This window comes from Symphalangus syndactylus, chromosome 13 (assembly GCF_028878055.3).
Source record: "Symphalangus syndactylus isolate Jambi chromosome 13, NHGRI_mSymSyn1-v2.1_pri, whole genome shotgun sequence".
Classification (NCBI taxonomy): domain Eukaryota; kingdom Metazoa; phylum Chordata; class Mammalia; order Primates; family Hylobatidae; genus Symphalangus; species Symphalangus syndactylus.
Window position 1 is genome coordinate 124,667,298 of NC_072435.2, and position 14,660 is coordinate 124,681,957.

General features: G+C 46.7%; 1 protein-coding gene across 4 annotated transcripts in view; it reads left to right on the plus strand.

The window, feature by feature from the left end:
* GLT1D1 (glycosyltransferase 1 domain containing 1) overlaps positions 1-7,888 on the plus strand; it is a 133,765-nt gene extending 125,877 nt beyond the window's left edge. For all 4 annotated transcript variants that reach the window (XM_055237234.2, XM_055237236.2, XM_055237237.2 and 1 more), the window contains one exon: positions 5,838-7,888. In XM_055237234.2, the coding sequence (XP_055093209.1) occupies positions 5,838-5,999 (162 nt within the window). In that variant the 3' untranslated portion in view covers positions 6,000-7,888. The remainder of the gene's footprint in view (positions 1-5,837) is intronic.
* The last annotated feature ends 6,772 nt before the right edge of the window (positions 7,889-14,660 follow it).

The following is a 14,660-nucleotide window of genomic DNA, read 5'->3' on the forward strand; positions in this document are numbered from 1 at the left end:
AAAACAAGAAAACAAAATGGGCACCACTTCTTTTCCTCTGGATCTTGGTGAAACCTCAGGGAGATGGAGCAGGTCAAAAGGATTCATTGAGAAATGCTCCACCAGCAGCTCCAGACTCCTCAGAAAGGAAGAAGCTCTGAGGACGGTCATCTACTAATTGATTAATTACTCTCTAAAGACAAAACCATGCTCTTTTGCATTATTATTATTATTTAACATCACAAGTGCATTACCTGAGCCAGCGTTGGCACACCTGTGGCCCTGGACCTAGATCTGGTCTGTACATGTGTTTTGTTTACTTTGCTGTATTCTTAAAATATTGAATTACTTGTTATTTAACATGGAACACTTTTACATAAATATCCAGAACTTAGACCTCTCTTGGAAAAGAAAAGAAATGCGGCAACCAGCATAGGCCTGCATTTACCGTGGTGGCTGTGTGCACCTCCCGCTTCACCTGCTGGGCCCCAGAAGGCATTTGCGTTTCCCACCGCTGATCAGGAACAGGTGAGGCTTGTTTTAAACTCTCTTGAGAGATGGAATTTCTGTACTTGGCTTTGCTTTGAGTTTTTAGCGTCTGCCTTCTGCAATGCCTTGTGAGTTCTTTTCTTTTTTATTTTATTTTCTTTTATTTTTTTTTGAGACAGAGTTTCGCTCTTGTCGCCCAGGCTGGAGTGCAACGAATGGCGCTATCTCAGCTCACTGCAACCTCTGCCTCTCAGGTTCAAGCGACCCTCCTACCTCAGCCTCCTGAGTAGCTGGGATTACTGGTGCCCGCCACCATGACTAGCTAATTTTTTTGTATTTTTAGTAGAGGCAGGGTTTAACCATGTTGGCCAGGTTGGTCTGGAACTCCTGACCTCAGGTAATCTGCCCACCTCAGCCTCCCAAAGTGCTGGGTTTACAGGCATGAGCCCCCGCGCCCGGCCTGTGAGTTATTTTCATAAATAATTTTGAAGAGTAGATCACTGCACAGCCAAGCGGAAGATCCTGAGTGGACACCCCCTCCTCCAGGGTTACAGCCTGTGTGTGTGGCTGTCAGCCAATCGGCTTTTCCGCAGCTCCTGGCTGAAACCTGTGTGAAACCTGCAGCACCTGGGCTGGAAGGATCCGTCTCAGGGACACTCAGGGCCACAAGTCCTGCTGTGTAGCTCTTTAGTGCACTTGACGTGGTGTCCGGTGTCAGATTCCAGAGCCGCGGCTGATGTCCGGTGTGGCATGTCAGGACGGGCACGGCTGTCCTCCCCCGTGTGTCTGGCCCTGCCTTCCTGTGTGCGGCGGCATCGTCCTGAGGTCGGTGGGGATTGCTGCAGTGGATCCGGGCTCCCCATGCGACCTGGGTGGCCTCAGAGGCTGGACGGGGCCGTCGTTCCTAGTGTTCTCTTCTTAGAAGGAGGAAACCACTTTTTCCAGAAGACACTGACTGCTGATCTCTCCCTCCCATCTTGTTACGGGAAAGGGGTCCCGATCCAGACCCCAAGAGAGGGTTCTTGGATCTGTTGCAAGAAACAATTCAGGGCGAGTCCGTAAAGTGAAAGCGAGTTTATTAGGAAAGTGAAGGAATAAAGAATGGCTTCTCCGTAGACAGAGCACCCCGAGGGCTGCTGTTTGCCCATTTTTATGGTATTTCTTGATGATATGTTAAACAAGGGGTGGATTATTCACGCCTCCCCTGTTTAGACCATATAGGGCAATTTCCTGACGTTGCCATGGCATTTGTAAACTGTCATGGGGCTGGCGGGAGTGTAGCAGTGAGGACAACCGGAGGTCATGCTCATGGTCCTCTTGGTTTTGGTGGGTTTCCGCTGGCTTCTTTACTGCAAACTGTTTCATCAGCAAGGTCTTTGTGACCTGTGTCTTGTGCCGACCTCCTATCTCATCCTGTGACTTAGAATGCCTTCACTGTCTGGGAATGCAGCCCAGCAGGTCTCAGCCTCAGTTTACCCAGCTGCTATTCAAGATGGAGTTCCTATGGTTCAAACGCCTCTGACAGTCTCAGTGGCCAGACTTGGGTCAAACATTGGCAGGGGAGAACAGGATAACAGTGCATTCTCTACTGCATGTAACAAATCACCACAAACTCAGCAGCTTGAAGCCACGCCCACCTGCCGTCTGGCAGTTTCTGTGAGTCCAGGCTCTGGGCACAGCCCAGGTGGGTCCTCGGCTCGGGGCCTCACATCCCACCAGTCCCTCTGGGTGGCTGGGCCACATTCTCATCTAGAGCACGGTTGGTGGCAGGGTTCAGTTTCTTGTGACTGTGGGACTAAGGCCCTTGTTCTCTCACTGGTTGTTGGCCAGGGGCCACCCTCAGCTCTTAGAAGCTGCCAGGACAGATGCCCCTGGATGTGTGATGGGGTTACATCTCAATAAACCCACTGGAAGCTGAAAATGCATTTAACAGCCTGGGCAACACAGTGAAACCCTGTCTCCAGAAAAAATACACAAATTATCCAGATAAGGGGCATGTGCCTATATTTCCAGCTACTTGGGAGGCTGAGGCGGGAGGATCTCTTGAGCCCAGGAGGCTGAGGCTGCAGTGAGCTGTGATTGCACCACTCTACTCCAGCCTGGGTAACAGAGCGAGACTCTGTCTCAAAAATAAAAAAAAAAAAAGAAGAGAAAATGTACTTAATACACCAAGCTCCGGAGCATCTCGGCTTAGCCCAGCCTACCTCCACAGTGCTCAGAACACTTGCACTAACCTATAGTTGGGCAAAGTCAACCAACACAAAGCCTGTATTATAGTACAGTTTTGCATATCTCAATTTATCAACTACTGCACTGAGAGTAAAAATAGAATGATTGTATGGGTGCCTGAAGTACAGTTTCTACTGAATGCATCTCACTCGCACACCATTGGAAAACTGAAAAACCTTAAGCTGAACCATCATAAGTCGGGAATGTTTGTGGTTTCTTGCCCCTCGGCCTGGCAGCATGGGGTGTCCCCTGCTCCGCTCTGCTGAGATGAAGCCATGTGTGACACCACCCTGTCGAGGGAGCCACATCCCCCGACCTTTGCCTTATTCTGTTGGTTGGAGGCGAGTCCACCCACACTCACGTCACAGGCGGGGGTGCCTGGGGTCAGCCCAGGGTGTGTCTGCCACCCCACAACAGGCTCGGACAAATCAGGACCAACTTTTGGAAGTGGAGACAGGGTCTTCTTCCCAGACCATGTTGCAAAGGGGTAGAACTTCAGACATTCACAATTCTCTTGTTGAAGAGGAGGAGCTGAGTGCCTGGCGAGAGCGTCAGTTATGCATCACTGTGTAACTAAGAATCCCAAAAGTCAGTGCCTTACAAGTACCACCATTTGATTTGTTTGCAGTTTGCCGAGTCTGCAGTTTGAGCTGGGTTCGTGGGGTGGTGCTTCTGCTGGTTTGGGGAGTGGCCTGGGGCCACTGGTCCAGCGAGAGTCTTCTGGCAGCTAGCCTGGAGCTGGATGGTCCGAGACGGCCTCACTCATGGTGCTGGTCACTGCTCAGTGCCCCTGTTCACGTGGCCTCCCTTCCCCCAGCAGGCTAGCCCAGGCTTTGCTTTACCTGGTGGTCTCCAGGGCCGGGGGCGGGGGGCGGGGCATGGAAGCTATAAGGGCTTTTGAAGCTTTGCGTGGATGGCGGACAGCATCCCTTCTGATATATCCTGTCAGACAAAGCAAATTACCCGACCAAGTCAGATTCATCGGGGGCGGGGTGGGGAATAGACCACACCCACTCAACGGGGAGAGTGGCAGTGTCATATCGCAAAGAGCCTTGTGTACAGGGACAGAGGGTGTGGCCACCTTTGCAAACCATCTTCGCTAGTAAGCAAACGACAGGGTCTGTGTCCACATGGATTTCTCATGTCCACAGGCGCGTGTCCAGCAGATTCCCGATACAGCCACATAGGAGCTTTTAGTCCAGAAGGAAAGAATCCCAGAGCCTCAGGGAGTGACTTATGATTCAAGAGAGATTTTTGCTTTTGCTAATGGTTTTCCTTTCCTTTCTGTCTGTCACTCATCCAGGGTTTTATTAAGCCCGCAGCCAAGATGTTGCCTACTCATAACCCCCCTCTCTCTCGCTTTATCTAAGTTTATGTTTTTTCGTTCACTTTTCCATGCGGAGAGAAAAGAAGAGTGTGTTTTCTCACAACCTGTTCCTAGGAACTCTGTCATTCAGGATTTGGTTGTAAAAGGGCCATGCATTCTGGAGGAATAATAAGCAGAGCGGGGAAGGAGGGGGTTGGGTTTCCACCAAAGTCTCCACGTCAGATAAATCAAAGATACGACCAGCATCATAAAATAATATACCCAGCTATAAGCATCTCAAATGATTTTAATAAGAATGTTGTTCTGCCCTGAAACGGGAATAAACATATTATATTTTTATTAGAAAATGACCACCAATTTACTATAAGGTATAAACATAATCTATAAACATATAATTCTACTGTACCATAAATGTTGCTATTTATATTGCCAGCTATAAAAGGCATTCAACATTTAATTAACAATAATTTTGAGCATATGTTTATGTGCCTTTTAAACAGCAAAAGCACTGATATTGATCTTAGGCATTGCTGCCTTCTTGGAATTTACGTGGGCCGTGGGCGAATAACCATGGTAATGAGAGCTAAGTATGTGCCGGGCTTTGCTCAAAATTCTTTGTTTGTAGTGACTCATTTGCTATCCTCTCAACACCCTAGGAAAGAGGTATGTGATTACCCCTGATTGACAGTTGAGGAGCTGAGGCTCGGGGAGGGTGAGAAATTGACCCACTGCCGCTCACATGAAGGATAGGGTGTGAATTTAAACCCAGGCCTCCTGTGTCAAGAACTCTGCTGTTGACTTACATGTGCGCATGGAGAGTAATGACTGGTCCCCTCCTCTCCCTGAATACCCTTTAACAGTGAAAATACTTCTAATTTTTTTTCCAATCCTGAAGGGCTTTGATATTAAAACCAGGTCAGCAGGAGCATTCTTTCATTGCTGTGCCAAGGGTCTGCAAGCCTTCTTCAGTAATGAGCATAAACGGAAACACAGCCCGAAGCTGAGCTGCAGAAGGAAAGGCCAGAAAAGCAAAGGGCTGTTAAATCCCCCTCCCTCCTTTCTTCATGCTGGGAACCCCTGGGACTTGGGGTAAGGCTGGGTTTACCGATTAAGTACCCATCACTCCTCTACAGATGGGAAATGTGGTGCTCAGAGAGGCTCACTAGCTTGCCCAAGGCACACAGCAAAGGTAGGTCATTCAGAAGACTTTGAACCCAGATCTGGCTCTGAAGCACTAGTGCTTTCCACTACAGCAGACACCGCCCATATTGTGAAGACAGGCTTGGCTCTGCACCCAGGGAAGAGGACAGAACAACACAGAGGAAAAGAAATGGGCTGGGGGTCATATCGTGTGGGGCTTAGACTCTGGGGTAAGACCTAGGTTCACATCTGAGGCTCCACTCATGAGAGGGAAGAAATTGTGGATCTGAGAGTCCTTGGGAAGACAGCTGGTCTTGTTGATCTAGAGAAGGGAGTTGGTGGCTCCAGTATTTTTCATGATGTCCATCCCAGCATATGTGTGCGTGTGTGCATGCAAGTGTGTGCATATGTGTGTGCATGTGTGCGTGTATGTACATGTGTGTGTGCATGGGTGTGTGCATGGGTGTGTGTGTGTGTCTGTGCATATGTATTATTTCCTACTCAGTCTCAGTGTTTGCATTAACTCCCATCCCTCCTAAAAGTCACTCTCTCCAGGCCCAGGAGGCAGACAAACGCAAGACCAGCAGCTAATGCAGACACAGGGTCTTGGGTACATTTGCAAAATCTCCCTTCATCAGTGATTTATGTCTACTTCTCCTTCCTTTTTTTGCAGGAGTTTGTTCATCTGGCAAAGAGACTGGTTAGTGACCCTGCATTAGAAAAGGAAATTGTAGTGAACGGAAGGGAACACGTGAGAATGTATCATTCATGGCAGGTGGAAAGAGACACCTACCAACAGCTCATCAGGAAGCTGGAAGGAAGCACTGAAGATTGAGGGCCCCGCCTCATCAGACACCTGCTCTTGGACACACGGCTCTGGATGGACACTGAGAGACAGAGTTCTGGGTCACGTGGGTCCAGTGCAGTTCAGATAAAACCAGCCTCAGCGGAATCCTAGAAAGTGTTCATTGTGAGTCCCCAGAGCCACTGCGTTCGTCCCATGTCCTTCTGTGCGTTCAGATGCTGTCCCAGTTGTGTTCACCAGCCAATCCTGAAGGTGCATGAGTGACTGGGTTGACTGGGACAGGGAAAGGGGAACTGGTTTTCAGGGAATTTGGGAGAGAATTTGATGACCTGCTTTAGGGCTTTGGCGTGGACAATAGAGGCTTATTTTCAAGCAGTCATGGTTCAGACTCCCTCCGCCTGCCTTCTGACCAACCTCTCCTCATCATTGCCAGTTTGAAAGGCAAAAGCAAAACACAGACCTGTCAGCTGAGCCGAGTCCTAGCAGGATTTTTGTGATCTCAGGACTCTGACAGGCACGTGGGTGGCCCGAGGCTTCTCTGAACACTAGAAAGTGCTGTGAGTGAGCTCACACCCGGCACATCTCACTTTTCAATGGTGGAATTGAAAGTTGTGCTTTTTAGAAAAGTGGCCAGGCTGCTCTTAGGCCCCGCCCAACTCTTGGCTGAATTTGAGTGGAAAACCAGGGAGGAGCAAGCGCCATGCCACGCGTGGCCTGCAAAACGCTTGTGTGCAGGCCTCCTCCTGAGAGGGAGGCCTGGGGCTTTGGGTCCAGGATGGGCCCTTCCCCTTCCCACATCAGGGACCCAGGGATGGGTGTTGGAAGGGTCACCAGCCTCCAACCCTTGGCAGGATGGAGCTCGGGTCTGCAGGGCTTTGCAGCCACACAGCGAGGTCAGTCCGGGGCCAGCCCCGCCATCATGGTAATGGTGGCCTCGCCCTATCCATGCCATCCATGCCATCCATGGCACATGAGGACGTGCAGTCTTCCTTGTCCTCTGCTAGTGGAATTTGCCTGGGAGAACCTCCACTGAATACTGAAATTGTTGCATGCCTGTGGATTCCTTACAACAATGGGGAATGCGGTGTTTCTTCCCACCTCTTGTGGGCAGAAAGCCGTCTGCTTTGAGGAGGCGAGAAGGCAAAGCCAGGGCAGGGCGTTGCTGTGGGAAGCGTTCGGTGAAAGCGGGTTTAGACGCTTAGGAGGCCGAGGGAGAAGATGCCACCAGCATTGTCCTTGCTTCAAGTTTTAGGATGTGTGAACTTTCTGCTTTCATGTTTTCAACCATCATTTTTTTTAATGGCACAACCTACATCTTGTTTTTAAAAGAAGTAGCCTCAAATTGAACTTCTTAAACTCTGATGCCCTGGGGATGAGAACAACTAGCTTGGATCTCGTGCCGTGTAATTCGATGTTTCATTCCGCTGCCTCCATCATGTAACAGAATAGCTTTCCAGAAAGGCAGTTAACTGGAAACAGCAGAGGCTGCCAGCAGTGAGAGAACGGCTCAACAATGCCTCCGGTCGCCCCCCCTCCCCCCCACCCTTGTTTTTTCCCTCTGAGGGGCCCAAGGGTTATGGCTTTCATGTCTTGGTGTAGGGACAGAGGAGAGAGAGGCAGATACTGGGCCCGGAGAGAATGGCCTCGTCTGAATCTGGAGTAATTAATGCCACCCAAAGAAAAGGCCCTGCCAGGTCCAGTGTTGTCTTAGATCTGATGATGCTGCTATTTACAAAACACTGATCGTCCGGAAGCTTGAATATTTTCCTCCTTGAATGACCCTGTAGATGCTTGACCTCCACTGTACCTCCACATCACTATTTATGTCTTTGTAGGAAAATGTGCACATGCCCCATGCACTATGGAGGAAGGGCGTGTTTTTAAATTAATAAAGTGTGTCACCATTAGCCATATGAAAATAGCCTCTATTTCTTCCCACCGTGAGCAGTGTTCTGCAAGGAGCAGGCCCCTTCCCCACCCGCCAGGTCCCGCGTCTTCAAAGGAAGTACAGACACTCAAGCATCTAGTTAAGAGGGGGTTAAAATGCAGCCACTATTTTAATACCCAAGTATAGATGTAAAACCAGGGCTTTTCCATGAGGGTTCTACATGGTGTCAGTTTCACACTTTGTTCACTTTATGTTTAAACATTTATTTATTTTTATTATTATTTTTGAGACAGTCTCGCTCTGTCATCCAGGCTGGAGTGCAGTGGTGCGATCTCAGCTCACTGCAGCCTCTGCTTCCTGGGTTCAAGTGATTCTCCTGCCTCAGCCTCCTGAGTAGCTGGGATTACAGGCGACTGCCACCACACAGGGCCTAAACATTTATTTATTTGTATTTTTATATGGTATTTGTATTTTTATTTGTATTTTTAGTAGAGATGGGGTTTCACCATGTTGGCCAGGCTGGTCTCGAACTCCTGACCTCAAGTGGCCCGCCCGCCTTGGCCTCCCAGAATGCTGAGATTACATGTGTGAGCCACCATGCCCAGCCTAAACATGTATTTATTTTTATTTGTATATATTCATGGGGCACACATGCATTTGTGCTCTGTTGATATATTGCATGGTGGTGAGGTCAGGGTCTTCGAGGCATCTATCACTGGGCAGTGTACATCGTGCCCGCCAAGCAGCCTTCATCCTCCCCTCCTCCCTCTGAGCCCTCGAAGGCCCAGCATTCCACACTCTGCTTCCATGTGTACACATTATTTAGCTCCCACTTACAAGGCAAAATTTGCAATATTTGTCTTTCTGTTTGTAAGTTGTATCACTCAATATAATAATGACCTCCACTTCCATCCATGTTGCTGTAAAAGACATGATTTTATTCCTTTTCATGGCTGAATAGTATTCATTGTGTGTATATATTCCACATTTTTTTGGGCGGGGGACAGAGTTTTGCTCTTGTTGCCCATGCTGGAGTGCAATGGCACAATCTCGGCTCACCTCAATCTGCCTCCCGGCTTCAAGCGATTCTCCTGCCTCAGCCTCCCAAGTAGCTGGGACTACAGGCACGTGCCACCATGCCTGGCTAATTTTGTATTTTTAGTACAGACGGGGTTTCTCCATGTTGGCCAGGATGGTCTCGAACTCCCGACCTCAGGTGATCTACCCACCTTGACCTCCCAAAGTGTTGGGATTACAGGCGTGAGCCACCGTGCCCAGCCCCCACATTTTCTTTATCGAGTCCTCCATTGATGGACACTTAGGTTGATTCTGGATCTTTGCTATTGTGAATAGTGCTGCAATAAACATATAAGCACAGGTGTCTTTTGGATATAATGATTTCTTTTCCTTTGGGTAAAATGTTCAAACATTTTGTGTGTAGTTTTTAGTTTGCTGATGTACAGGTTTGAATGACTCAAAAATACATTTCAGGATAAAATTGAGATACTATAACCTTTACATATTGAGGGAAATACTTTCAATAAAAATAACACTAAGCCAGGTGTGGTGGCTCACACTTGTAATCCCAGCACTTTGGGAGGCCGAGGCGGGCGGATCACTTGAGGCCAGGAGTTCAAGACCAGCCTAGCCAACATGGTTCAAAACGCTGTGTCTACTAAAAACACAAAAATTAGCCAGGCATGGTGGCACATGCCTGTAATACCAGCTACTAGGGAGGCTGAGGCAGGAGAATTGCTTGAACCTGGGAGGTGGAGATTGCAGTGAGCCGAGATCATGCCACATCACTCCAGCCTGGGTGACAGAGCAAGACTGTCTCAAACAAAAACAAAAACAAAGCACAAACTATATATACATATGTGTGTGTGTATATAAACACACATATATGTATATATACATATATATGTATTTGTATGTATACATATATACACACTATAGATACACACAATATAAGATATGCATATATGTATGTATACACATTATGTATACATACATATATACACATATACATGTGTATATATATATCTAATAACTTACTGTCATGTAGCAGAGAGGCATTGCTGACACTCGGCTGAAGGTCCGAGTGATGAGTTGAGGCTTACAGCTTCTCCTTAAATACCACTCTTCAGCCCCTTCCCACACTCTCACAGTGAAGCAGTAAGACAGAGTGCCTTTTCCACCTTCAAAGGTTCATTGTGCCTCTTAAAGTTTAAAAAACCGGACTGCATAGGCTCCCCTTGTCAATGGGATTGTGTGGGCCCAGCCGGACCCCTTGCCAGCCCTGCAGATCTGGAAAGTGTGGTAAAGACTGCACTCCCTGTGTACCGTTAAGGATGGAATTTTGAAAACATTTGAGCTTGCAGCAGGTGTCTTGGTGTCATGTGTTAATTGCCTTCCTCTTTTGGCCTCTGCAGTAGTACTTTGCGTGGAGCTACAGGACCTCTTCCCTTGAAGGGTCCCTTGTGGTTGAACTTGCCTTCTTTAGCATTTATCTGGAGCTTCTTATGAGACGGCAGAGCTAGCTCTGCTTATCCATTTTCTGATGAAGAAACATTTGTCTTTTCCTTCCTCCCCTCCCTCCCTCCCTCCTTTTTTTTTTTGCTTCCTTGCATCTCCCCAGTCCCCACCCTCACTTCCCCTCTCTGATTCTAATTTCACTTTAAAGGGTCAGTCAGTGGTAGGAGCTGATGTGGGAATGATGTGACTGAAGATCTCTCTACCTGGGATCAGCCGTACCGGCAGGGCCACTTGAAACAGTGGCTCCCAGTCTTGTCTTTGGGAAATCTAGATGCTCAGGTGGCATCCCTGACCAAAGGCATCAGACTCTCAGGGGAGACCCAGGCCCGAAACACCCCAGTGACCCAGTGTGCAGCAGAAGCTGACAACTGCTGACTTAACATCATCCATTCGAACAGGGACCAGAGCTTCATGGGAAACAAGGACAATCTAAGAAAAGATTGGATTGTGACTTCATACTGAAAAATGAAGCCCAAAATTATGAAAATAATTTGGATTATTTCTGTCTTATATAAGGTTAAATCTGTAATTCTCCAACATCCATTTCACCAGTTTCAGCAAATCCTGCATCTTTTACAACATTTGCAATTTTACTTTTCAATGTATTTACATCCTGTTAGTATTTTAAACATTTTACATACCTAAGAGTCAGCAAGAGGGACCAACTTGACACTGCTATGGAGTGGGAGGGTATCAGGATGACATGTGGTTAAAACAGACTTAAGATCCATAATAAACAGTGGCTTAAGAAAAAGAGGATGCATATTTTCTCTCTTTCAAGAGATTCACTGAGCAGGTATGGGGCAAAGATCCAGGCTCCTTCTATCCTGTTCTTCCATCCTCAGTTTGTGGCTGTCTCTACCTCATGGTGCAAGGTGGCCACCCGTGCTGCAGCATCATGCCTGAATTCCAGGCTGCAGGAAAATGGAAGGCAGGAATGAAGACATCTCTCTCCTTCCTTTCAGGACAATCTCCACCTCCACTTACATCCCATGGCCACACCTAGCTGCAAGGGAGTCTCAGAAATGCAGGGTATTCTGAGCAGCCGTGTGCCTGGTTGAAAAGCTGGGATCTATGACAAACAAGGGGAGAATGCATATTTTAGGGGCAGCTTGAAGTTGCAGCTACTATTGAGATAAACTGGTTTTAGTGTCTGCAGCAGTTACAGGCATCCTACTTTTTATTAATCACTAAATACATTTTAATGCCAAGAAAACTGTTTTCCAGCAGGTTTTAATTTAGCGTTTGAGTCCACTGTGACACAGCTCACTTTTCCTCCCCAAGATACTCATTTGTAAAATGAGTCCTCAGCCAATTGCTTCTATTGATTACTGCTTCAAACCCTGCAGCTCCTAAATTAAAAACTCAGAGTGAAAGAGTGCCTGGGTTTTCATCTGAGTCTCCTAAGATGTCCCTCCGTGTTAGGTGAGACACAATCCTGGAAAACACAACACAATTAAATGTATCGACTATATATAATTTTGGCCCTTCTTTTTTTTTTTTTTATACAGAGTCTCACTCTCTCACCCAGGCTGGAGTTCAATGGCATGATCTCAGCTCACTGCAACCTCCACCTCCTGAGTTTAAGTGATTCTCCTGCCTCAGCCTCCCGAGTAGCTGCGACTACAGGTGTGCACCACCATGATCAGCTAATTTTTGTGTATTTTTTGGTAGAGACAGGGTTTCACTGTGTTGGCCAAGCTGGCTTCGAACTCCTGACCTGAAATGATCCTCCTGCCTTGGCCTTCCAAATTGCTGGGATTACAGGTGTGAGCCACTGAACCTGGCCTAATTTTGGCCCTTGTAAATGTTTTTATGACTACCCTGAATGACCAAGTAAATTGTTCCCGTTGGAGGGTCTTGGGAAATAGAAATCTTTTCTGAAGGGATCCATGAGTCAGAGCTTAACTAAAACAAATCAAGAATTGACATTAAAAATGAGATAAAATGGAAGTCCATCTTGTGCAGAGTGTAGGTTCTAGAGGTAGCATTTAAACCCAAAATCTCGTATAGTCAACATTCTCCTTGAAAACTCCCCACACGCATGGCACAGCTGATCGCATATGTACAGCCCTGCATATCATATCCTATGCACAGTCGAGATTTTCAGCCCCTAAGCTCAATGAAAGAAAGTCAACCTCTGACTGTCTGACTCTCCAAGCCATTCTGTTTTGAGGTACAGAACTGAATCTCCAGCAGGAAATGTGGAAATATTCCCATTTTCCTGTGGGGTTTATTTTATCCTGTTTGACAGTGTCTATATAACCATTCATTCATTCATTCTACAAATTTTTATTAGAATAATTGTTTCAGGCTGTGTTTTGGGGGCTGGGGTTACCTTCCAGGGGTGCTTCACAATTAGTATTAGAATGCATTCCCTTTTTTTTTTTTGAGACAGAGTCTTGCTCTGTCTCCCAGGCTAGAGTGCAGTGGCATGATCTTGGCTTACCGCAACCTCCGCCTCCCAGATTTAAGCGATTCTCCTGCCTCAGCCTCCTGAGTAGCTGGGATTACAGGTGCCCACCACTACGCCAGCTAATTTTTGTATTTTTAGTAGAGATGGGGTTTCGCCATCTTGGCCAGGCTGGTCTCAAACTCCCGACCTTGTGATCCACCCTCCTTGGCCTCCCCAAGTGCTGGGATTACAGGTGTGAGCATTAATGCGTTCTCATGGAAAGTGTTGCATGATGTTAGAGTCGTCTCTAATGAAGAAGGTAGGATCAAAAGTCACTGAGAACGTGACCTAAGGGCTATTCAGCCTCAACAATTTTTCAGGATAAAAACCACATCCAAGAGACTGCAAGTAATTTATAAGAGAATCTTTGTAGAGTAAAGGAATTTCTGGGAAAAATAAATACAAAAAAGGGGGAGGGGTTTATTAAAAGGAACGACTTCATCTGCCTCTGTGGCCACAATCTATTTTAAAGAGATTATTTTATAATTTACTTCTTCTTTCAGACTCATAAATAGTCCTTAAAAATTTAGGCTGAGAGAATTGTCCTCCTAAAATATAACATCATTCTGCTAAATTACAAAAGTTTCAAAAGCTTTCTCCTTAGAAAAGAAGAAGAAGAAAAACAACCGTAGTCATGCCTTTTTCATTAGAGGTCTTTGAAATCACCCTAAGCATTTTGGAAAGCTTCAACTAGTAGAACAGTCATGTTTCATTGAAAACAGATTGTTGTCCTTAGCATCTGTATTTTCATTTTACCATCTAATATAAAAATATGGTAGAAAGGTTAATAGCCAGATGTTTACAAGAATCCAGAGATTGGGGTGCCAAGCAGTATAATTCAGTGGTCCCCAAACTTTTTGGCAGCAGGGACCGGTTTCATGGAAGATAACTTTTCCATGGACTGGGGTTGGGGGTGGATGTGGTTTGGGGATGATTCAAGTGCATTGCATTTATTGTCCACTTTATTATTATTACATTGTAACATATGATGAAATAATTCTACAACTCACCATAATGTGCAATCACTGGGAGTGCTGAGCTTGTTTTCCTGAAACTAGATGGTCCTGTCTAGGCGTGATGGGAGACAGTGACAGATGATCACGCATTAGCTTCTCATAAGGAACACACAACCTAGATACCCTGCGTGTGCAGTTCACAATGAGGTCCATGCTTCTGTGAGAATCTAATACTGCTGCTGATCTGACTGGAGGTGGATCATGGTAATGTGAACAATGGGGAGTGGCTATAAATACAGATGGAGCTTTGCTCACTTGCCTGCCGCTGTGCAACCCCATTCCTAACAGGCCGCAGGCTGGTCATGGATAGTACAGTCAACTATAATAGGTTTCTGACTCAGTATTTGGTGCAAATTCCTTGATTTTAAAAATATATGGAAAAATAGCTTACAGAGTCTAATGACCTGCTGGATTTGGATTTTGTGAAGAAAGTGTCCCTCTCTGTGTTTCTCTGTCCTGTCTCTCCCGATGTCTAAATGCACTCAAGGGCTCAGCCATTCTGTAAACAACTGCCAATCATGAGAGGATTTGGAAGAAAGCCGAGTTTATGACTTAGACACCATCAAATGGGGACAGTGTTCCACTTCTGTCCACCGCAGCAAACATTAACTGAACAGCAACTGTGCGCCAGGCAGTGCTCGGTGCTGACAACATTGAACTTCTCGAGCTCTGTGTTGCCTGAAAAATACCTGGGTTCGTTCACCTGGCGAGTTACAAATGACTCCACCACAATGCAGGTTTTGATCAATAGGAGTTTTCCTACTTGACTGAAGTCAGGAGAGCACTGGGAGGGTTCC